Source organism: Molossus molossus, unplaced genomic scaffold (assembly GCF_014108415.1).
Source record: "Molossus molossus isolate mMolMol1 unplaced genomic scaffold, mMolMol1.p scaffold_m16_p_2, whole genome shotgun sequence".
Taxonomy (NCBI): domain Eukaryota; kingdom Metazoa; phylum Chordata; class Mammalia; order Chiroptera; family Molossidae; genus Molossus; species Molossus molossus.
In genome coordinates, this window is record NW_023425355.1 from 144,105,628 (window position 1) to 144,128,469 (window position 22,842).

Below are 22,842 nucleotides of genomic sequence, written 5' to 3' on the forward strand. Positions count from 1 at the left end.
TCTAATGTCCTGTACGTGTATAGTATTGATTATTTACCCAACAATAATTAAAACCCAGTAACCCAGTAACACAAGTGGGCAGTTGTCTCCTTGGAATTTTTTTTTTAATGAAACTTCCTGAATCTACGAGCCAAATTCAGACACAAGGAAATGGCCACTTTCTGCCCCAAAAGACCTCTGCCATGGTCTTGAGTCCTTGGAGAAGATTCATCACACAACCCCGATCACATTGTCCATGAACTCCGGCTAATGTTGGCTTTCCAAAGGCAATGCAACCAGGACCTTCATATTTGCGAAACTTCAGGGTGCACTTGGCGGTCGGCGGGGAACTTGTAGGAGAAGGAAAACAGCCCGCCGAACAACATCATGAGGGCAGCCAGGACCGCCGCCGGAATGGCACTGCCGATTTCCTGCTTGTCTGGCTTGAAGGGGATGTAGAAGGACGGCGGGAAGTCTATCCCCTCTTCGTTCATCACGGAGTGGTAATTCCAGATCACAGCCACGGAGATGAAGGCTGCAGCCGTTATGTTCAAAATCCCTGAAGCGAGAAAGAGGTTCCAGGTGGCGTTCTTCTGAAGATGTCCGAAGCACACATTCCTCAGGCCACAGCCAAGGAGCACCTTCCCCAGGAGCCCCAGAGTGCTGGCGGCCAGCAGCAGGTGTTGGGCAACACGAACATCGAGAGGCAGGTAAGTGTCCCTGTAGGGGTGAAGGCGACATGCCGTGTTGCTTCTGGCGTAGGTGGTGTGGTGATGCGTGCAGACTTTCCACAGTCCGATACAGGCCAGCCCGGTGGGGAAGGAGGAGCTGCTGTTGTCCATGTACCACACTCGCCACTCCATGAGGCCCATGGACAACATGGTGAAGATCCATCCCAAGGTGGTGACAGTGAAAGCCGCCATTTGGCAATTGTTGCTGTTGACGAACAGTCTCATGGTGGCCACGTCCCCAGGGGAACTGCAAATCAATATAGGGCATCATGAGGATGAGACAATTGACCTGCAACAGCCCCCCAGGGGTGAGCAGCTCTGTATTTCACACGGACGTGCCACGTGGCAGAATGGAGACATTTGACCCTCATGCCCTGCTGGTGGGTACGCAGACCGAACAAAGTTAGTGAAGGGTTCCTTGGCAGTATTTACTGAAAGGCTTAAAATGTACAGACTTTTACCCTGGCCAGGTTTCTCAGTTGGTTAGAGTGTCATCCCAATACCACTTATCATCTCGTAATGATTAAGTAAACAGAAGGCCAACTATGAAGCTTGTAGAGGCAAATGAGGAAGTACCAGCTGGCCTGGTACTCCTCCAAATGAATGTGTCCTCTAGGAGAATTTGTTCGTTTTTAGAACTTAGAAAATAGAATGTCTAGCAGGAGAGACGTGTGCTGACCCAGGTCACCCAGTTCCCTTCCGCCTCAGCTCCCTCCCACCTTCGTTCCCTCCTGCTTATCTAACTAACGGCTCCATTTCTGTACCTGCTTGCTCTCCAGCAAAGCCAACAAGAAATGCCGCTTGCAGAAGTTTGTAACAAGCCCCCTATAAAATAAAAAAGGAGCTGATAGTCGGGGCTGATCTCTGAGAATTCGGGATCAGTCGCCGGCCGGCTTTTCTCTCTATTTGGCTTTAATTTGGCTCTGGTGGTGTCTCAGTTCTCTTGCGCCACAACAACCCCAAGGTTGCCGGTTCAACCCCCGGTCAGGGTACATACAAGAATCAACCAATGAATGCATCGATAAGTGGAACAACAAATCAGTGTCTCTCTCTCTCTCTCTCTCAGATCAATTTAAAAAATGTACAAAGTTTGTCCTGGCCGGTTTGTTTCTCACATCGATGTTTCTCTCTCTCTCTTCCTCCCTCCCTCCTTCCCACTCTATCTGAAGATAAATGCAAAAAAAAAAAAATGTCCTCCGATGAGGATGGAAAAAAGAATGTACAAACTTTCAAACAGGCAGTCCTGGGTTCAGTTCCAGCTAAGGGCACGTACCTCGGTTGCAGTTTGTCCCTGGTCCCGGTTGGGGTTGTGTGGATGACAACCAGGCAATGTGTCTTTCTCACATTGATGTTTCTCTCCCTCTCTTCCTTCCTCTCTCTCTCCCACTCTATCTGAAGATAAATGCAGAAATGTCCTTGGGTGAGGATTACCAAAAAAAAAGGAGGCTAGGCACCCTGGCCGGTGTGACTCAGGCAGTTGGGCATGGTCCTGAACACTGAATGGTAGGCAGTTCCACTCAGTCGGGGCACATGCCTGAGTTACAGGCTCAGTGGTGGGGCTGTGAGGGGGAAGCCAGTTAATGTTTCTCTCACACCCTTGTTTGTATCTCCCTCTCCCTTCTTCTCTCTCTTAAAAATCATTAATAAATAAATGAAACAGGGCTAAGAAAACTATAAGAATGTAGCATGATCTTATTTCTGCCCATCATAAAATACACTGGGAAGCTAAAATAAGAGGTGTATGATAATTGGCATTACTAGTGAATTTTCTCTTGTTTGTATATTTTAAGTAGGAGAAACATGGGTGCATGTTGAGCAATACAAGCCCGGAAATTAGTAAAGAAGGAGCAGGAGTGGACGCTGAAGCCAGTTTGTGGACAGCATTGAGGGGTCTGGACCTTGTTTGGGGGTCCCCAGTGGAAAGTTACAGAGTGAGGGATCTCCCAGACTGATACCAGAAATCCCGTCTCATGGCCAGACGTTCACGGAAGACGCCTGATTTATAGAGATGACTCTCTGGGGCCAGATAACCCTGAACAAAGCACTGGGAAGGAGCCCCTGACACGGCGTGCCGGCGGGAATCAGTGCCACTGAGTTCAGCTGGCGGTGAGTGTTTCTTTGGAGACGGACAAAGCGCCAGCTGGGAGCTGGGGCCTGGAGCATGAGGGCTGGAGACAAGGACTGACCCGTTCAAGGTCACGGAACGTGTGGTTCCAGGGGAAACTCAAGTGTGGGGAAGACACGGCATTCAGAAGGTGGCTCTCTCTGCAGCCAACAAACAGGGGACAACTGAAGGCCACCCACCTTCCTCATGGTTCGTTCAGGAGAATACGGGGAAGAACAGAGAACTTCATGAATGAGTTCAAGTTGTGGGCTCCCTCTGAAGCCCCAGAAGTGGGCCAGGGACCCCGGGAGCACACACTCGAAGGCTAAGCAGTCGTTTGGCATTGGCAGAGCCTGTCAGATGCTCACTTTGTCCCCACCTCAAAGCAGCGATCCTTCAGAAGTTGGCTACTGCAGCCCTGGTCCTCTTGCCGAGCACCCCAATGGAATACGGACTTGCAGTGACGTGTGACCTGCGGGTGAGGTGGTTTCCTGAGGCAGGGGGAGTGGGGCAGAGTTGAGGGCAGTTTGCAAGGGGGTGCCTGTGGCGATGCCTGCCAGGGACGTGTGCTGCAACAACAGGCACGGATGACCCGAAGGACCACTGCCACGTGCTCGCTTAAATTACAGCAACCACGTTCAACACGTGGTGTGGACTTCCAGCCTAATGCTGATGGCCTGTGGAATCAGCACTTCCTAACGGAGAGCCGGGAGGCTCTGTAACCCATGTTGCGTGGCCAGGAGGCACAGGACCACGCTCTCGCTCTCACATACATTTTACAAAGCCCCACCCCACTGAGAGAAAGCTCCACGACAGTGGGGAAGTTGAAACGTTTGTTTTTGGTGCCGAAAGAGATCAGTTCTAGCCCTCACTCTGGGGTCACTGGCCCCCACAACTTGATATTCATGCATCAGCAGCTCAGCTGGCCTCTCCTATTGGAGAGAAGACCAATGGGACTGAAGGTGCTGCTGGGATGGCCGGGACGTCACCGCGTCAGGGTTCGATGGCTCGGTTTTGTACCACTGGCCCACTCCACATGTACTTACCTAGCTCTTGAAAACCTTTTAGAAAAGTTTGCAGTAAGGAGGCCACTGTAACCTGGAAAGTTCAGCCCTTCCATGGGTTACACATGGTTTGCTTAAGGGAAGGACCACCTCTGAGAATCAAAAGAGGAGCTGTCTTCCTGGGTTGTCACAGGTGCCCCCATCATTACCTTCTGGGCACTTTGACCACGACTGCATTGCTTGCCCTGTTCAAACAGCTTAACTGAGCTAGAATTCACACACCGTGGAATTCACCATTTTGAGATGTGCGGTTCCGTGGGTTTCTGCTTATTCACAAGCTGATGCAACCATCACCACTACCCCGAGGGTGTCTTCCTCACCTCAGCAAATGCTGTGCTTGTGAGCAGTTACGCCCCGTTCCCTCTTAGGTCCTGGCAGCCACCCATCTGTTCTCTGTCGCTACAGATCCGTCGACTGTGCACATTTCATATACATGCAATCACGCGCCCAGGCCTGTGTGGCTCAGCAGTTACAGCGTCGGCCCAGGTTCAATTCCAGGTCAAGGACACGTACCCGGTTGCAGGTTCAATCCTCGGCGCCACTGGTCGTGTGGGAGGCAACCAATTGATGTGTCTCTCTCACATCGAAGTTTCTCTCTCCGTCCCTCCTACTCTCTCTAAAATTCAATGGAAAAATTATGCACAGATGAGGGTTAACGAAAGATAAATAAGTCAATCAATCAAGCAATGCAATCATGCAATTTGGCTCTCGTGCCTGCCTCTTTGAAAAATTGTTCATTGCTGATACTTTTACAGATGTCCATCCCCCATTTGCCCACCTCCACCCAGCCCCACAGCCTTGTGCCTGGCTCTTAACTGAGCATCATGTTTTTGGGGTTCCACGCATTTATCAGTACATCATTCCTTTTCAAGGCACAATAATATTCCACTATAGGATTACAGTAGATCTTGTTTACCCATTGAGTGGCTGATGGACAGTTGGGGTCACTTTTTCATTTTAATCCTCACCTGAGGATATTTTCTCAAATATCTTCAAATAGAGTACGGGGAGTGATAGAGAGAGAGAGAAAGAGAGAGAGAGAGAGGGAGAGAGAAAGAGAGAGAGAGAGACATCTATGTCAGAGGGACACATCAATTGGTTGTTTCCTACATGACTCCAACCAGGGCCAGGGACAAACCTCAACCAAGGTACGTGCCCTTGGCCGGAATCAAACCTGTGACTCTTTGGTCCACAGGCTGACACTCTCACTGCTGAGCCAAACCGGCCAGGGCACTTTTGGTCTATTATAAATGATGGTACTATGTGGACATCTGCATATAACTCTTTCTGTGTGGATGTATGTTCTACTTTACCTTCTGTGTGTACTTTAAAGTGGAATGGCTGGGTCACAGTATCTGTTTTAAATAATATGTTTTTATTGATTCTTTACAGAGAGGAAGGGAGAGATGGACACATCGATGTGACAGAGAACCATCAACGGCTGCCTCCTGCCCGCCCCCTACTGGGGATTGAGCCTGTCACCTGGGCATGTGCCCTGACCCGGAATAGAACCGGAACCTCTCAGTCCATGGGATGGTGCTCGGTCCACTGAGCCACACCAGCCAGGCTCAGGTACCTGTTTTACATTTGAGGAACCACCAGTTCTCCAAAGGGGGTGCCCTACTGGACAACCCCACCCACAGCTCCTTCCTCGGCACAGCTGTCCCTGCTTGTCTGTGTGGTCGGGGTGGGTGCAGACCTGGAAGCCCCCCTGTGTCCGCTCAGAGATCACAGAAATGTTTGGGGAAGAGGCACTTAACCACTGATCTTCCTTTAGTGTTCTCGTGATTTTCTGGCCTCACGGAGATTAAAACACAAATCGCTAACCAGACTGTAGCTCCTACCCTGAAAAACCCAGCGGTATCCACCTGTTGAAGTAAACCCAGCCCTAGGAACTCAGAATCGCCTTCCCTGAGATGGGAAACCTTAGAATGCAGAGTCCTGGGAGGGGCCGGCTTCCATCAACAGCTGTGCTGTCTCCCTCACACTGCCTGAGTCCGATGCACCCTTGGCTCTCATGAGCTCTCTGTGACCTAACGGTGGGACCCATGGCAGAAGGTTGCCCCTTCTCAGGGAGGGACAGATGACCCGCCCCCCAGTGGACAAGGACACTAAACTACAGGGACCGAGGTGTCCGATAGCTGGAGAACACGAACACACAGACGAGAAGCTGTGGGAGAGGCCGGCGTTGTGGAGTGTGTGGAACCAACTTGAACCAGGGCACTGAAACCCCAATAACCTGAACAAATTAGGAGGACAGACAGTTCGCCCAGGGGGCCATGGTGTCCCAGGCCAGGGCTGGGGAAGGCAGAGAAGGTGCTTGGTGTCAGGTAGGAACCATGGCCTGGGGGAGAGGGCGCTGCGGGTAGGGACTGGTTGGCTCCTTCCCCCTTTGGGTCCACAGGATCATGAACACAGTGCTCCTTGACTCTACATCAGATGAGACCCAGGAATGGGCCTCAAAATATAACAGATACAGCCAGTTACTCTCCGACAGTTAGTGACACAAACTCTGTGTCGCCAAGGGGTGGGTCACAACACCCACAAGGACTAAGAAAACAGCATTCCTGCCCTGGCTGGTTCAGCTAAGCGGTTAGAGCTTTGGTCCTGGGACCTAAGGGTCGTGGGTTCAATTCCCTGTCAAGGGCACCTACCAGGGCTGCGGGTTCAATCCTGAGGGCGGTGTGGGAGGTAACCAATGGATGTTTCTCTTTCACATCCATGTTTCTCTCTCTCTTTCCCCTTCCCTCACTCTCTCTAAAAATCAATGGAAAAAGATCCTCGGGTGAGCAAAACTGCATTTCTTTTATCAGACAGAGGTGATGGGTGCATAAGTGTGTGAACATACAGCAACCCCCTGAATTGTACACTCCCGAAGGTGAATGCCACCGTGTGGGAATGATACCTCAATGCAGAGTCCGCACAAGAAACGTGGAATCCCCCCGACTCCGCAACCCTGCTTGTGGGTATGTACACGAAAGGAGGGAAGGCAGGGCCCCAAGCAGGTGTGTGCACACCCCTGTTCCCAGCAGCATCATTCCCAGGAGCGGAGAGGCGGACCAACCCCGTGTCCACCATGGACGACTGCATAGATGCACTGTGGTCCCCGCACACAGCAGGGTGCCCCTCAGCCTTGCAAAGGGAGGGAATTCTCCCACCTGCTGCTACACGCATGAGCAGTGACCACAGCCTGCCCAGCGAAGTAAGTCCGTAGAGAGAGACAAACACTGTGTCCTTCCCCCTTCTGAGGTCCCCAGAGCAGTCCTGCTCAGGGACAGAGAGAAACCATGGCTGCCAGGGGCTGGGGGAGGGCAGTCAGGTTCCGTGGGGCAGTGTCACCTTGGGAAGATGAGAACGTTCTGGAGATGATGGTGGTGATGGTACACAGCACTGTGAAGGTCCTTGGGGACACTGCACTGTACTCAGGAGATGGTAATAGGACACACTTCCTGTTAGACCTGTTTCCCCACCATTAGACATACCCAACTTAGAAGGCGGAGCCCCCACTAACCAGCGCAGTGTCTCCGAGGGGGCAGGTGGCCACTGAGGGCGACTCCCAGGTCCGGCTCACGGCTTCTCTGGGCCGTCCTCCGGGCTGGCTCCTTGCTCCAAGCAGACACAGCCTGGGCCTGGCGTCGACCCGAGGCCCCGGCCTCAGCCTTCCAATCAGGAGCACGTTCCATCACCCATTGTCCGCATCATTCTCAGTTGCTAGGTGCTGAACAGGGCAGCAACCTCGTTCTGTTGGTGAGCTCGCTGTCTTGGTCTGGTCTTCATCACGCACCCTCTTTGTCTCTGGGCTTTCCAGGGCGGGCAGTGTTCAGGAATGGGCCACCGGAGTCCTCTCTCCAGACCCACTGGACTCCTCTTGTGTCCTAGGCTCTCTCTTGTCCCCAAAAGTGTTATCTAACACATCACCTGGACCTAACCTTCACAAGAGTGATGACAACACTCCTAAGAGCAGGTGTTAGCAGAAGTGGGGACCACACGGGTGAGGTTTCGTTAGGAAAGACCCGAGACAGTCAGCACACGGGAAAGATGGCCCGAATGAGTGGGGAATGAGAGACCTTCTGGATGAACCTCGGACAGCCATGGGGTGGGAGCAGGGCACAGGAGCGCGAGAGGGAAAGGAATGTGTCAGATGAGTCCTAACTGGGAGAAAGGGGCCTGTAAGACTGGGGACAGTGCCGAGGGGGTTGCTGTAACCGGCCAGGAAGGCCCCTGGGGTCAGCTGGCCGGCACTCAGGACTCAGCTGGGAGCAGGGGTCTAAGTTCCACTGGAATCCTTTGCTGACAGTTTCTGTCATGAGGGATTTGTTCCAAGCAAATGAAGGGAGATGCGTGCAAAGATGTACACACAAAACACACCTAACGAACTTTATAAAGGAGGTTACAAGGGGGAGCCCCCCAAATCCTAAAATTCCCATCTAGAGAGTACAGTCAGTAAATCGCTTTCCATTCTTAAATATGACCCAGAAACTCAACATTATACTGAAGAATCACTAGGGGGAAGTTCCCAATGTTGTGAAGTGTAAAGCAGGTTTCAAAAATATGTGAATATATAACCCTGTTTCTTAAAAGGAAGAGGGAGAGAGGGAAGGACTGAGGGAGGAAGGGAGGAAGGGAGGGAGGGAGGGAGGGAGGGGAGACAAGAGGGCAGGAGGAAAGGGGGAAGGGAGAGAAGAGACAGGGGAGAGAGGGGATGGAGGGATGCAGAGAGGGAGTGAGAGAGGGAGGGTGGAGAGGATAAAGGAAGGGAGGGAGAGAGGGAGAAGGAGAGATGAAAGAGGAGGGGGGTGTAGAATAAAGACAGGGATGTAGAAGAGGGAGTGAGGAGATGGGAGGGGAGGAGAGGGGAGGGAGGGAGTGCAGGGAGGAAGGAGGGAGAGCAGGTGACAGCTGACCCCACCAAGAGCCTAGTGTGTTTGCTGGCACAGGAGCAAAGGGGACCACTGCAGGGAGGAAATGGGATAGTGCCATGAAGGGCCTGAGAGCCCTGTGTCTGTGGAGGGGAAGGGCTGTGGGGGCAGCTCACCTGCCAGGGGGCGGGGCTGGCCAGAGGGGAGGCGGGGCCACAGGCAGTGATGGGTGTGGGGAGAGTGGGGTGGCCTCTGGAGGCCTCTGGCCTAGCGCTGGCTGCCATCCTGTGGGTGGTTCTGCAGAGTGCAAGGTGCCAGCGTGTACCGGGCTCACAGATATCACTTACAGGTACACTGTTAGCTGTGGACACACATGTGGGCGTGTCTGCACGTTGTCCATCACGCACAGCCTTGTTTGCACAGAAATGTATCGCAAGTACATTTAAAGGCCCCGGTCTTATATGGAGATAGAGGTGGGTGCCCCCTCCATCCCAGAGGGCAGAGCCCCCCTGTGCAACACTCAGCGCCCAGGGCTTGTCAGCTGTGAACTGCGTCAGTCCCAACACGCGGGCATTTGGATGTATGGCATTTGTAAGCACAGGGTGGGTGCAATCCAAGCTCAAAGTGTTTGAGAACCCGGGAGGGAAGAGTTCCATGAGGTTCTTTGTTGCAGACGTCCTTGGAAATCTTACAGAGCTCCGGGATCCAGTCCTCCTTCACGTCCACAGGTTCTTGGAAAACCTGACTGGAAGCCAAAATGTGTGCGATGAAACCGATTTCACCAACGGATCTTTGAGAGAATCAAGAGTTAACTTCCTACAACACAGTTCTGGTCACAAAAAAAGCACGAATCTTATAAATAAAAACCCCCGCACAGTCCTAATTGACATGTTGAAATAAATGTGAGCTACATATACATTTTTAAAGGGTGAATAAGCCCCGGCTGGGAAGTAAATTGTTTTTTCCTTTTTTGTGCTTAGTCCTCACCCAAAGATATTTTGTCCATTGATTTTTAGAGAGAGTGGAAGGGAGGGAGGGAAGAGCGGGGAGAGAGAGTGAGAGAGAGAAACATCCATGTGAGAGAGACACATTGATTGGTTGCCTCCTGCAATTTGCAGCCCAGGTACACGCCCTTGAGCGGGAACCAAACCCACAGCCCCTGGGTGAGTAGGCCTGTGCTCCCTCTAACCACTGACCACACCAGCCAGGGCTGGAAGTGATTTTTAATCTCATCACCCTAACCACAGAACGGCGTTATCTGAGCTGTTCTGAGGCGCCGGGGTGAGAACCACACACAAAGGTGACCCCTGCTACGCGACTGCGCGTTTTGCTGGACTGTCTGTTGCCCAAACCCAAAACCCAAAACCCAGCAACTCAACTGTAAAGCCCTCTGGGATCCCAGGCGAGAGCCTCAGTCATGATGAGACGGGACGAAAGGGTCTTTGGATGAGGCCAGAGCACCATGACCCTTCCAACCGACTGGCACACAAGGGACACACTTACAGTCAATACCACAGTTCGCCGACCCTTCAGGAACCTGTTAATGGTGAGGACATTCTGATTGTTCTCACAAACAGGTGTCATGCAGGAAAATCAGAGACATGCTCCATGCACCCAGAGACACTGTTTATTTCATCGAGCAGGATGACGTGTGGACAGGTGAGGGGTAAGGGTCGGGCATGACCTGTCCGCGTTTCCACAGGGGACTGCAGGCCACACCGTGACGGAGTCCAGCTGCACAGAGCATTCCAGGGCCGCACTACCACACGGCGTCCGTGATCGGCCACCGCCTCGCACCGCCAAGGGCAGGACATGAGCACCACACTGTTTATCTGCAGCCGGACAGCTATGTGCAACCTTACGTACATCGACTGGCTGGGTCTGGTCCCGCTCACCGGACACGGGCGTGGGCAGGACGCTTGAGCGCAGGTGCATCGGTAAAAGGGGAACTGCGCTCCGTACCGCCATGTGCAGGAACGTCCTCAAAGACATCAGAAGGCAGGACACAGACACACAGATTCTATGAGTCACGTTTACAGGCCTAGCATCAAAACGGTCACAGCACTGTATGGGGGGGGGATCACAGAGAACAGCTTTGTCTAAATTAAAAACCGAGCACACAGAAATGACTGCGGTGGCCTCCCCGAGGGAGGAAGACGGAGGCTGGCGAACAGCCAACTCGACCTCCTCCGCCAGGGCCAGTTTCCCCCGCAAGGGATGACCCACGCGGTACCATTTCCAAGTCACAGACCTCCGGTGAATAGGAATGGAAACTTCTGAAAGGCAGGAGTCTGCTGGGCGTGGCTGGGTGGCCAGTGTCGGCTGCCCGCGTTGGTGAAGCGTTGGTGAAGCAGGCCCGCGCGGACCCGTCTACACAGCACGCCGGCGCCATCCACGGCACCGGGGTCTGCTCACGGCCTCCGGCTCAGGAAGCATGGACCACTGTCCTAAGACAGGGGTGTGCATGTGTGCTTGGTTCGGCGGCGGTCCCCGCCAACACAGACATCTCCCCACCTGTGGGAAAACTTCTTCCCAGGAGTCAGGGGGCACGGGGACCGCAACGATCCCGCCATCACACACATGTCCAAATGGCACCTGACAGGAGCCCAGCCAGGGGCTCTCCCTCCAGTAACCAGCATCTCATCAGGGGAGCCTGCGTGAAGCACCAGACCGGCTCCGCGATGACCTCGGTGGCAGCCCGTGAGTGACCACTGGGCGGTCGGGGCTGGCCCCCTTCGTCCACGCGTTTGCTGCGCAGATGTGCCGTCTGGTGAAATCGTTTGCCCTGGGCTGTTTGCTTTCTTACGGTGACTTTTATAGAGTTCTCCAGACACTCTGATCGTTCCTTCGTCACATGTGTCACTTGAAAATAGTTCCTCCCAGTCTGTGCCTCGTCAGCCGCAGGTCGCAGCGGGACGGTGCTGTCCGCTCCGTGAGTAGACTCTCTTTACCGTCTTGCAATGTCAACGAATAACAAGGGCCCGGAACCGCTCCACCCCGGGGCAGACTCGTGTGGAGACCCCCGCACACCGGACGCGGGGTTCTCACAGGAAGCGGGGTGGGGCCTTCGCTGCACGCCGACGGAGTCAAAGACGCAAAATCAGCCCAGTCGCCGATCACCGCCAGTGACGACACGCACAGGACATCGATGTTTAGTGGAGACAGGAATTAGGAGCCACCCCCCTGGCCTCGCGAAGCTGTAGCAAGCACGGGCCGACCGGACACCCTTTGCGGCAAGTCATGTCACGCTGCGGGAACCCACGGGCCCGCGCAGCGAAGCAGTCTGCTCGGCGCGCGTTAAAGCACGCACACACCCCAAGGGGCGGTTTGGGAACAAGTGAACACAACAGGTACATTAGGCATCTCACTGCGGGTTCTCGAACCTCGTGGACTCTACAATGTTCATAAGTGATCAGCGGCAGCATTGTCACGTGGTCTCTGCTGGGTCAGAGGACGTCACCATGGGAAAGAGAATGAACACCAACACGGCGGGACACACACGGACACGGGGCCGTGCACCCCGTGGGAATCACACGACATGCCTAGGGTCGCCCCTCTGGTGCACCCTGGAGGCTCCGTGACTGCTTCCCAAGGGGCTGGCTCGGCAGGAAGGGCGAGCGACCACGGCCCACGAGCCCTTGCCCACGGTCCAGGACCGCAGCCCGTGGTGGGTGCTGCACCACGTGCCCTCAGCAGAGCCCAGCGCCCGTGTGGTTCCTTGTCCCGGGCACGGCCCACAGACAGCCCCTCTGCTCGGCATTCAGAAGGGACACTGCAAACTTCGATACATCGTCCCAAACACACACGAGAGTGACTGTTTTCCTAACAGCCTCTTTGCGACGGGAGGGTTCCCGCCACAGGACATACATACGGGCCGGGGTGTGGCTGGGCCCCGGGGACGGGCGCACGCAGGCCGGCCTGTGCCCCCCGCGGGGAGGACGCCCTCATTTGCCCGTCTCGGGCTGCAAGCTGTCCAGCAGGCCCTTGAGCTGCTCCTCGCCGAGGTGGATCTTGTCCTCCAGCTCCCGCTGCTCGATGACCAGCGCCGACTTCATCTTCACGAAGTACGCGTAGTCCGCCAGGCTCTCCTCGCTCAGGTAGCTGGCCAGGATGTCGAACACGATGCGCTCCCGGCGGTCCAGGTTCTCCTTCAGCTCCTTGGCGTCCTCGTGCTGCTGAAGGAGGACTCGCTGCTTCTCCAGCAGCGACTGCTGTGGACACAGAGAGAAACAAGCCGCTGAGCACCGGGCTGAAGCAGCCGCCGCGGCCGCCGCCCTGGAAACGCCGCCGCTCCGGGACGGCGCCATGGAGCCCCGAGGGCGAGGGCGGGCGGCACAGAAGTCCCAAGAACATGGCCGGAAAGAACCCCGTGGGCGCAGCAAGCCACAGCCGTGGCCCGCGCCCTCCCACAGGGGCTCACGGACCTCCCGCACCTCCAGTGCCCCCATCGGCCAGCCCTGGTGGACAGAAATAGCCACGCTGACCACAGGAGGGGTCAAAGAGTCACGCGACAGAATCTGGAGACGCTCCAAGGCGCAAAGGACTTTGGGCTCCTACCTGTGTCCTTCCCGAGACACTATCTCGGCAAAGGTGTCAAAACGAATGCATTCTAAAGGGGTGCGAGGGCAGGATTCCTAAACCCCCAGCGGAAGGACGGGGACCTGTGAGTGGGCTGGCAGAAGAGGACCCAGACGGAGCAGAGGACGCAGAAGAGACCACAGGGCTGTGGGGTAGGTCCCCGCGCACCTCACAAGGGCCTTGCACTGGGCACACAGACGACCCCCTTCCCAAAGCGGGGCCCTCACTTCCACACTCTGCACCTGCAGAATGCACAGCGGTGTTCTGACACCCTCCACGTGTAATGAAAACCAAGAAGAGCCCGGCCGGTGTGGCTCAGTGGGTGAGCGCCAACCCACGCACCAAGAGGTCGCCGGTTCAATTCCCATTCAGGCCACATGCCCAGGTTGTGGGCCCAATCCCCAGTGGGGGGCGTGGAGGAGGCGGCCCATCGATGTTCTCTCTCATCGATGTTTCTCTCTCTCTCTCTCCCTCTCCCTTCCTCTCTCTCTAAAATCAATCAAGAAAAAAAATATTTTAAAAAGACAAAGAAGAGCCCTGGCCAGTTTGGCTCAGCGGTTAGAGTGTCGGCCTGCGGTCCCGAGAGACCCGGGTTCGGTTCCCGCTAAGGGCACGTACCTCGGTTGCAGTTTGTCCCTGGCCCTGGTTGGTCGTGCGGGTGGCAGCCACTCGATGTGTCCCTTCATGTCGATGTTTCTCTCTCTCTCTCTTCCTCTCTCTCCCTCCCGCTCTATCTGAACAAAAAATGTCCTCGGGTGAGGATAAAAAAAAAAAAAAAAAAGACAAAGAAGAGATGGATGCATTAATGCCTCCCAGCGTCAGCCGGGGGTGCCCAGGACTCCCGTCCTCGCTGTGACTTCCTGACTTTTTCTTGGGTGTCACAGAGGGTCCCTTTTATTCTGCTGCTTTGCAACTGGGCTGCGGGCTGTCGGCAAGGGCCAGGTGGGACCTCCAGGGTGAGGCCGGCCTCTGCAAAATGCCGACACAGAGGAGCTGAGCAAAGAGGCGCCGGCACTTACCACGGCTGCACACATAGCCTGCTCTCGGTGCGCGGCTGCGGGGAAGCACCCCCGACCGCACAGCTGCGGGGTCTCCTGGCCACTTCTGTGGGACACCTGGGCCCGGGGGCTCGCGAAACAAAGGGACAGTGTACGTGGGTGGAAGGAGGCGAGGCAACGCCAGTGAATTCCGCAGCCAAGGGCAGCGGATGCTCACTGAGCCCAGGCCTCCCTTCGGGGCAGAAGCAGCCGGGCTCCCGAGCAGAGCCGCTGAGATCGGGGAGGACTTCGCGTGTCTGTCTGCGTGTGCACTTCCTACCTGGAAACAGGAAGGAGGCGCTCTCCAAGCCAACTCCACGTCTCGGACTGGGTCGACTCGCTCTCTCGGAAAACCAAGCTTGCCGAGCCCGACACAGGTTGTCAACTAACAGCAGGGACCTGCAGGCCCGGCCACGGAGGGCCCTGGGCGGGGCGATGGGATGTGGGGTGAGGCTGTCCTAGCAACGCCCAGCCAAGGGGACACCCGTCCGCTGCTCATCTCTGCAATGGAGCCCTAGGGACGCCGCGAGGGCGGGGCAGCCGGGGACCCGGGAGGGGCAAGCATCCCTCATTTACCCGAGAGAGCCCCCCACATTTCTACAGCACCTGCACAGTGAGGTGGACAGGCCGCTGTGTGAGCCTTCAACGCATTCACTCAACACTCCAAGGAAAGCCTTCCCATGCCACCCCCACCCGCACCCCCCGCCTCCCCAAATCCCAGCTCCGACGCAGGTGTATGTACCCGATCACCAGGAGAAGTACTGTCGTCCAGGTTGTTGAGGGCGTTTTCCACGCGGGCCAGGCGACCAGACAGGGACAGCAGAAGGTTCACCACCTTGTCCAGGTCCCCGATGAACATGCGGAACTTGTCGAACTCATTGGGCTTGCAGACGTCTTTGGCGATGGCCTCCACCTCGTCCCCCAGGGCGCTGTTGGCCTGGATGTCCTCCAGCAGGCTCTCCCGGGCCTCGCGCAGCACCTGCAGCTTGCGGCCGATGCTGCCGATGAGCTCCTGCTACAGGGCACAGGGCGGCAGCACGCGCTCCTTAGGGTCTGGGGAGCCCGGCCCCCAGCCCTGCAGCACCGCACGTGGCATTCAACTGAACTGGGACTGAGTTTATTTTGCATCATCGAACAAGAGAGGGCTTATAAGACCAGGGGAAGGATAATAATGACCGCTGGTGAAATCAGTGGCACTTCAATAAAAGAAACCGATTCTCGTCCTCTCCACGTCCTATGACGTGACCAGGAGCTGGGCTCTCTGGGCGACTCATGAAAGCTCATTCCCACCGGGATCTCTGCAGAAATCGTCAGGGTCTGCGTGAAACTCTGCTTCGTGCAGGGAAGCTCCCAACAGCAAGGCTCACGGTACAAGGGGCATTGAGCCTTATGTCCAGGACTGAATCCCATTGTTAAAAAGCGATCTCGCGCCCTGGCTGGTTTGGCTCAGCGGTTAGAGCGTCGGCCTACGGTCCAGGGAGACCCGGGTTCGGTTCCCGCTAAGGGTACATACTTTGGTTGCACTTTGTCCCCGGCCCTGGTTGGGTCATGCAGGAGGCAGCCACTCGATGTGTCCCTTTCACGTCGATGTTTCTCTCTCTCTCTCTCTCTCTTCCTCTCTCTCCCTCCGACTCTGTCTGAACAACAACAAATAAACAAATAATAAATAAATAAATCGCGATCTCGCCACAGAAGTCGCAATGAAAAATTAAGACCAATAAAGGGACGTCAATGAACTGAAAAGTATGTCAAAATAACCTACTGATTTCAACTTGACCAAAATCCAGATCAATGACTCATTTTCTAATGTCAAATAGACGTAACATAAAATGTACCGTCTTCCCCACTTTTAAGAAGCGGCATTAAGGCTGGCCGGTGCGGCTCAGTGGGTTAGAGTGTTGTCCCGGGCAAAGAAGGTAGAAGGTTAGATCCCCGCCCCGGTTGGGGTGGTGCAGGAGGCAACCAATCTATGCCTCTCTCTCCCATTGACATCCCTCTCTCTCCTCTTCCCTTCCTCCCTCCCTGCTACTCTCTCTGAAATCAGTGGGAAAAATAGCCTCAGGAAGGACTGAAAAGCACCATGAAGCACATCCCCGTTGCGTGTAACCACCAGCACCCCAGCTCCAGGACGCTTCCAGGCTCCCCGACACTGTCACCGCTCAACACCAACTGCTCCTCCTCCTTTCTCACCAGCCCTATAAGCGATTCCTTTTCAGCGAGCAAAAATAAACAACGAAATAGCCCTGGCCGGTTTGGCTCAGCGGTTAGGGCGTCGGCCTGCGGTCCGGAGAGACCCGGGTTCGGTTCCCACTGAGGGCACGTACTCGGTTCCCGCTAAGGGCATGTACCTCGGTTGCAGTTTGTCCACGGCCCTGGTGGGTCATGCGGGTGGCAGCCCCTCGAGGTGTCCCTTTCACGCCGATGTCTCTCTCTCTCTCTCCCCCTCCCCGCACTCTATCTGAACCAAAACCAAAAAATGTCCTCAGGTGAGGATAAAAAATAAATAACGAAATAAAAATAAACAACGAACCGTGTAAGACCTTTGAATCGGCCGCTGCCCTGTCCCGGAGCAGCAGTGTGGGATCTGACTGGAGGGTCAGGCGGACAGCAGGACCCACCTCCTCCGTCACCACATGTGAGGAAAGTTACAGGAACGGCTCCAAAGGAGGACAGGGGCAAGCTCACCCCAGAAACCCACTTTCTTGTGACCATGGACATCTCTGGGCCATCCGGTCCACCCCCAGCAGATTCCAGGGGTACTCTGCCCACCACGGGGAACGCGGACGAGCCCGTGGTGAGCGGACAGCCCCAAGGTGCCCTTTGGAGGACCCTCGGTGCCAGCACCTCTGCACCAGGCCTGCGGACACCTATCTGCGTGCCACCCCTGGGCCCTGGGCTGCCCACGGGGAGAGGGCTGACCGTGGGGACAGTTTCAGGTGCACAGACCTCAAGGAGGCTCAAGCAGTTCCTCTGACCAGCCAAGTCCAAGCAGGACCGCAAAGCTCGCTCTGTGACACCAAGTGACACTGTTTTATGTAAAGGGGACCACCCGAAATCGGCCGTGCACCACCCCTCTCCTGGGGCAGTTCCAAACCAACCCCAGAGGGCCCACAGAGCTGACCACGGGGGCACTCTGGCTCAGGGCGATGCTTTGAAAGACAAGCTACCAAAATCCTCCTCGTGCTAAAATCCCTCCAGCCGGAAAGGCACGGGCTCCCATGAGGGCACTGGCCCCTCTGTGGCCGTCGGCCGTACGTGGGTCAGGCTGCCCGGGCCCGCGGCTGACGGCGACGGCAACGCGGTTTCCCCGCCGAGGACCCCATGGCACCTGCAGCCGGCGCTGGGCCCTTCCAGGGCCCTTCTCATTGCTCAGGGCGTCGAGACCCCGAGTCCCCCGTCTGGGTGCCTGAGCCCGCTCGCCCCGGCCGGCCTCGGACCCCACGGCAGAGCAGGGGCCCGCGATAGGCGCCCCTCGTGGGAAACAGCAGCTCCATTCAGGGGACGGCGACCTGCCTGCTTCTCGCCCGCCGCCAATGCGCAGCCCAGCGAAGACTCGGGCGGCTTGAACGCTGGGCATGGACGAGGACCCCGCGCCGGAGGCACTGGCCGCTTTTACTCTGCAGCGATGAGCCCGGGGAGATCCCCGGTAATGCACGAAAACGGGCCTCCAACCCCCATGTCCGCTGGGCTCCCTTGAACCGGGCAGTAAATTCCTTTACTGACTATGTCAGGGTCACTTCTATCCGAAGCGCGGGCCTCTCCTCCCTTCGAGGCCGCTACAGGAAGGGTGGACATCGGGTTTCAAAGACTCTGAGACAAGACCGGCCTGGCCGGCAGACAAATCGGTAGCTCTCAGCACCGGCCGTGCACCAGGTGGCCACACGTTGGGTTCCCGGTCAAGGGCCTGGACCTGGGTTGCAGGTTAGATCCCTGGTCGGGGTGTGTGTGGGAGGCCACCATCAAAGTGACTCTCATCGATGTTTCTCTCTCTCTCTTCCCCCTCCCTCCCTCCCTTCCACTCTCTCTAAAAATCAGTGGAAAAAATATCCTTCGGTGAGGATTACTAACAAGAACAAAAAAGTAATTTTCTTTTCTTTTTTGGGGATCAACCAGTGGCATTTCTTTCTTTCTTTCTTTCTTTTTTTTAGAGAGAGAGGGAAGGAGACAAACATCAATGGGAGAGAACCCTCTATCGGCTGCCTCTTGCACGCCCCCTACTGGGGATTGGACCTGCAATCCGGGCATGTGCCCTGGCTGGGAATTGAACCGGCAACCTCTCAGTCCATGGGACGATGCTCAGCCCACTGAGCCACACCGGCTGGGCAACCAGTGGCGTTTCTTAACCACTAACGATCCAAGCTGACCTTCAACATAATCCTTTGCAAAGTTCTTCTCAAAAAAACTAAATGGGTCAGCTTTGGCCAGTTTGGCTCAGCGGTTAGAGCGTCGGCCGGTGGACCAGACAGAACCGGATTCAGTTCCCACTAAGGGCGCGTACCTCAGTTGCAGTTTGTCCCCGGCCCCCGTTGGGGTCGTGTGGGTGGTGCCCACTCGATGTGTCTGTCTCACATCGATATTTCTCTCTCTCTCTCTCTTCCTCTCTCTCTCCCATTCCCACTCTATCTGAAGATAAATGGGGGAAAAAAATATATCCTCAGGTGAGGATTAAAAACAAAAAAACAAAAAGGAAAGAGGGCCCTGGCCGGTTTGGCGCAGCGATTGGAGCGTCAACCTGCGGTCCTGAGAGACCCGGGTTCGGTTCCCGCTAAGGGCACGTACCTCGGTTGCAGTTTGTCCCCGGCCCTGGTCGGTCGTGCGGGTGGCAGCCACTCGATGTGTCCCTTCACATCGATGTTTCTCTCTCTCTCTCTTCCTCTCTCTCCCTCCCGCTCTATCTGAACAAAAAATGGAAAAATGTCCTCGGGTGAGGATAAAAAAAAAACAAAAAAACAGAAAAAAAAAACAGGAAAGAGGACCTATGACTGAAGGACACATGATTATCGCCTGCCCACTGGATTTTCGTCGGGACAGCAGAGACATACCAGGTGAACTCAAAATGAAAGCAGACGGTGCCCACCTGGCTAGGCGGACCCTGCACCTCACTAGGAAGAGATGGCAAAGAGACCCCGGGGGAACGTCGCAATTTCAGACCAGAAGACGACCCAAGGGCCTCAAACGCCTGTCCCCAGCCCCTGTCCCGCACAGAAGCCGATACAAACGCCCGCCCGAAGGGCAGGGCCCCCGCGGTGCAGACACGCGCCCGCCGGCTCCCAGCACACTGCCCCTGGAGTCCCGGCCTCCTACCTTCTTCACAGACAGGTCGTGGTCCAGGTCACTGCCCGTGTCCTCCTCGGGCTCCTGCCGCTCCTGCAGGTCCTTCATCTTGATGAGCAGCTCGGCCTTGGGGGCCGACGTGCTGTAGTATGTGGAGGTGGTGGCCAGGGACACGGCCGCCGGCCCGCTCGGCTCCTCCCTCCTGCAAAAACGGCAAACTTCAGCGGTCTGGCCAGTGTGGCTCAGGGTAGGAGCCTCGGGCCTCACACCAAAGGGTCGCGGGTTCAAACGCCGGTCAAAGGCATGTACCTGGGGGGCAGGTTAGAGCCCAGGTCGGGAGGCCACGGATCGCTGTGTCTCTCTCACGTCGATGTTTCTCTCTCTCTCTTCCCCTCTAAAAATCAATGGGAAAAAGATCTTCTGGTGACGATTAACAAAAAGTAATAATAATAAACAAGCAAGGATGTGGAAGCATCTCTGTGCGGGACAGAAGTGCTCAGACAAACGGTTTCCTCCGACGGGGTCTGAAATCTATGATGATGACGGCAGTGCCGCGGTCTACGAGAGACGCATCCTCAGCCTGCTGGGAGCTCAATAGGTTAGAGCGTTGTCCCAGTACACCACGGTTGTGGGTTAGATCCCCGGCCAGGGCACACTCAAGGAGCAGCCAATGGTGCATACATAAGAGGAGGAAGAAATTGATGTTTCTCTCTCTCAAATTAATCAACAAATAAAAATGAATAAGAGACGTGCCCTGTACCCCTACCAGCACCCACTCTTGTTCCCTCTTGCTCTGGTGCTTGCTGCGCCCTATGCTTCTCATCTGCTGCTCCGCCCAACTCTGCAGCTTACTTACTAAGGAGGCTCCAGGAGGGGGACGTCAGGGAGAGGGGGCGGGGGATGTCAGGGAGAGGAGACGGGGGACGTCAGGGACAGGAGGCTCCAGGAGACGGGGACGTCAGGTAAAGGATGTTCCAGGAGACGGGGACGTCAGGGAGAGGAGGCTCCAGGAGACCGGGATGTCAGGTAAAGGATGCTCCAGGAGACTGGTACATCAGCAAAGAAACCCCAAATCCCGCATGTGTGTGGACAGATGACTGGATGGTGGGGTTGCAACGGTGTTTTGCAAAGCCAATCACACAAATTCATTCACACAGATATGTATATAGGGCATCCCCCAAAATGTACACACACTTTAACAGCTGATAACTCACTGAATTCTGACTCCTCTTCAGGTTTAAGTGATTTGAAGTAACGGGTGAAGTCAGCGTCAGCTTTGAACAGAGAAATCGTATCCACAGGACTTTTACGAGGATACATAGAAGGTCAGTTTAATGTCATAAAACTAGGAACAGTTGGTGAATTGAGGGCAACTACTGAATGGGAATTTGTGCAAATACCAACAAAATGGTTCTCCATGTTGTGATTCTACTGCCCGGCATTAGCCGCAGTCACTGGATCCGACGGACAGGCGTCGACATAAAAAAGTATTCATTTCTGTAGACACTTACATTTTGAAAATGAGCTGTATGTGTATAGACACCACCTCTGAATTGTTTGGGGACACCCTGAATACACAGAGGCATACACACACAAATGTACTCATACGTGTACCCCCGTGTAAGACTTCACGCCTCCTAGGACAGGTGTGACGTGTGGGGGAGATGGTTCTGTGCTGGGATGTCCTGTCCCTGTGCGATGTTTGCAGCATCCCTGGTCTCCGCCCTCGAGGTGCTAGCATCACCTGCCCACTCGTGACCACCAAAACTCTGTGGCTACTGCTAACTGTCCCCTGGAGGGAGCCAACACCCGCTGAGAGGCCTGCGCCAAGCGAAAGGAGCCCACGGGGATCCCCGAAAACCACTCTGGCGTGCCGCTGAGACAGCCCAGAAGTTGCCATATTTCCTCTCCTTGGCCAGGCCTCACGGTCCCCATCCCCAGGAACGTGGTCCGAAATGCCTCAGCCTCAGGGGGGGTCACAAACTGCCAAAATGGCTAGCTAACCCTCGGGGGTAGTCTCTGTGCAAGCCTGCACCCCCCAGAGCAATCACGAAAATGCACCAACACTTCTGCCCCTTTGCCCTTCTAAGCCTGAGAGATGCCGGCAGGACCCCACAGCCAAGCGCAGGGCTGCGGGCGGCAGATACTCACTTGTCCTCCGTGTTTCTGGGAGATGGGATTTTGGGGAGCAGCTTCCGGCGCTGCTGAGCCTCCTCTAAGAGGTGCTCGTCCTTGGGGAAGATGCCCTCCATGAGGTCCATGGTGGTTCTCATCCGCACGCCGGGGTCCAGGATGTCGGCCAGGGACTTATCCTTGCCCACGATCTCCCGGGCCAGCTCCTCGGACTTCAGGTCTTCGGCCGTCCTCTCTCTGGCCTTCACGTAGCTGAGCGCAGGCGGCGGGGAGGCCTGGCCGTCGGGGGCCCCGGGGCTGCTGGGGGGCTGGGCCGGGGGCTCGGGCTCCGGCGCGGGGCGGCTGTACAGGCAGAAGCGTGAGTAGGACTGCTCCGAGGTGCTCAGCGTCTTGATCTGGTCCCTCTCCAGCCCGCTGGGCAGCGCGGGCAGCTCGGCGGTGCAGGCCAGGCCCTGGCGGCTGTCCTTCTCGGGCTGGCTCTCCGAGTGCAGGATCTTGATGGGCACCATCTTCACGGTGGTGTTGTCGATCACCCGCTCGATCCTGGAAAGGGCAGAGCCGTGTGCTGCAGGGCCCGTGCTGCCCAGCCAGGCGCCCACCCAGGACGAGGAACCGGCTGGGTGTCACCTGCCTGCCACCACCCGCCCTTCAGGCCACCCTTGTCATACCAGGGAGGTCAGAGCCCGGCCGCAAACACGCACACTCTGCCTCTGCACCATGACAACGATTCACATACTTCGCGACAAAATCAAGTTCCTTGCGACAAGAAGCTGGAAGGGCCCTGGCCAGTTTGGCTCAGCGGTTAGAGCGTCGGCCTGCGGTCCGGAGAGACCCGGGTTCGGTTCCCGCTAAGGGCGCGTACTTCGGTTGCAGTTTGTCCCTGGCCCTGGTTGGTCGTGCGGGTGGCAGCCACTCGATGTGTCCCTTCACGTCGATGTTTCTCTCTCTCTCTCCCTTCCACTCTATCTGTACAAAAATGGAAAAATGTCCTCGGGTGAGGATATAAAAAAAAAAGAAGCTGGAAGGGCCTCAGTGGTACCCCCAGGAAAGAGAGAAAATGGAAAGAAACAGCCCGGTCCACAG

General features: G+C 55.9%; 2 protein-coding genes across 2 annotated transcripts in view; both read right to left on the reverse strand.

Moving 5' to 3' along the window:
* Window positions 1-284: 284 nt before the first annotated feature.
* On the reverse strand, window positions 285-935 carry CLDN34 (claudin 34). Its single transcript, XM_036270208.1, has one exon. It carries the CDS (start codon window positions 933-935, stop codon window positions 285-287), a length of 651 nt encoding a protein of 216 aa, XP_036126101.1.
* A 9,425-nt stretch (window positions 936-10,360) lies between these two features.
* The window catches only part of SHROOM2 (shroom family member 2), a 123,546-nt gene continuing 111,064 nt past the window's right edge, over window positions 10,361-22,842 (reverse strand). The window contains exons 7-10 of the mRNA XM_036270193.1: window positions 21,778-22,302; window positions 19,657-19,828; window positions 15,095-15,367; window positions 10,361-12,948 (exon numbers count right to left, since the gene is read on the reverse strand). Of these exons, the coding sequence (XP_036126086.1) occupies window positions 12,682-12,948; window positions 15,095-15,367; window positions 19,657-19,828; window positions 21,778-22,302 (1,237 nt within the window). The 3' untranslated portion in view covers window positions 10,361-12,681. The remainder of the gene's footprint in view (window positions 12,949-15,094; window positions 15,368-19,656; window positions 19,829-21,777; window positions 22,303-22,842) is intronic.

Excerpts from the sequence above, each read along its gene's own strand:
- CLDN34 (XM_036270208.1), bottom strand. The coding sequence starts at position 935 with ATGAGACTGTTCGTCAACAGCAACAATTGCCAAATGGCGGCTTTCACT.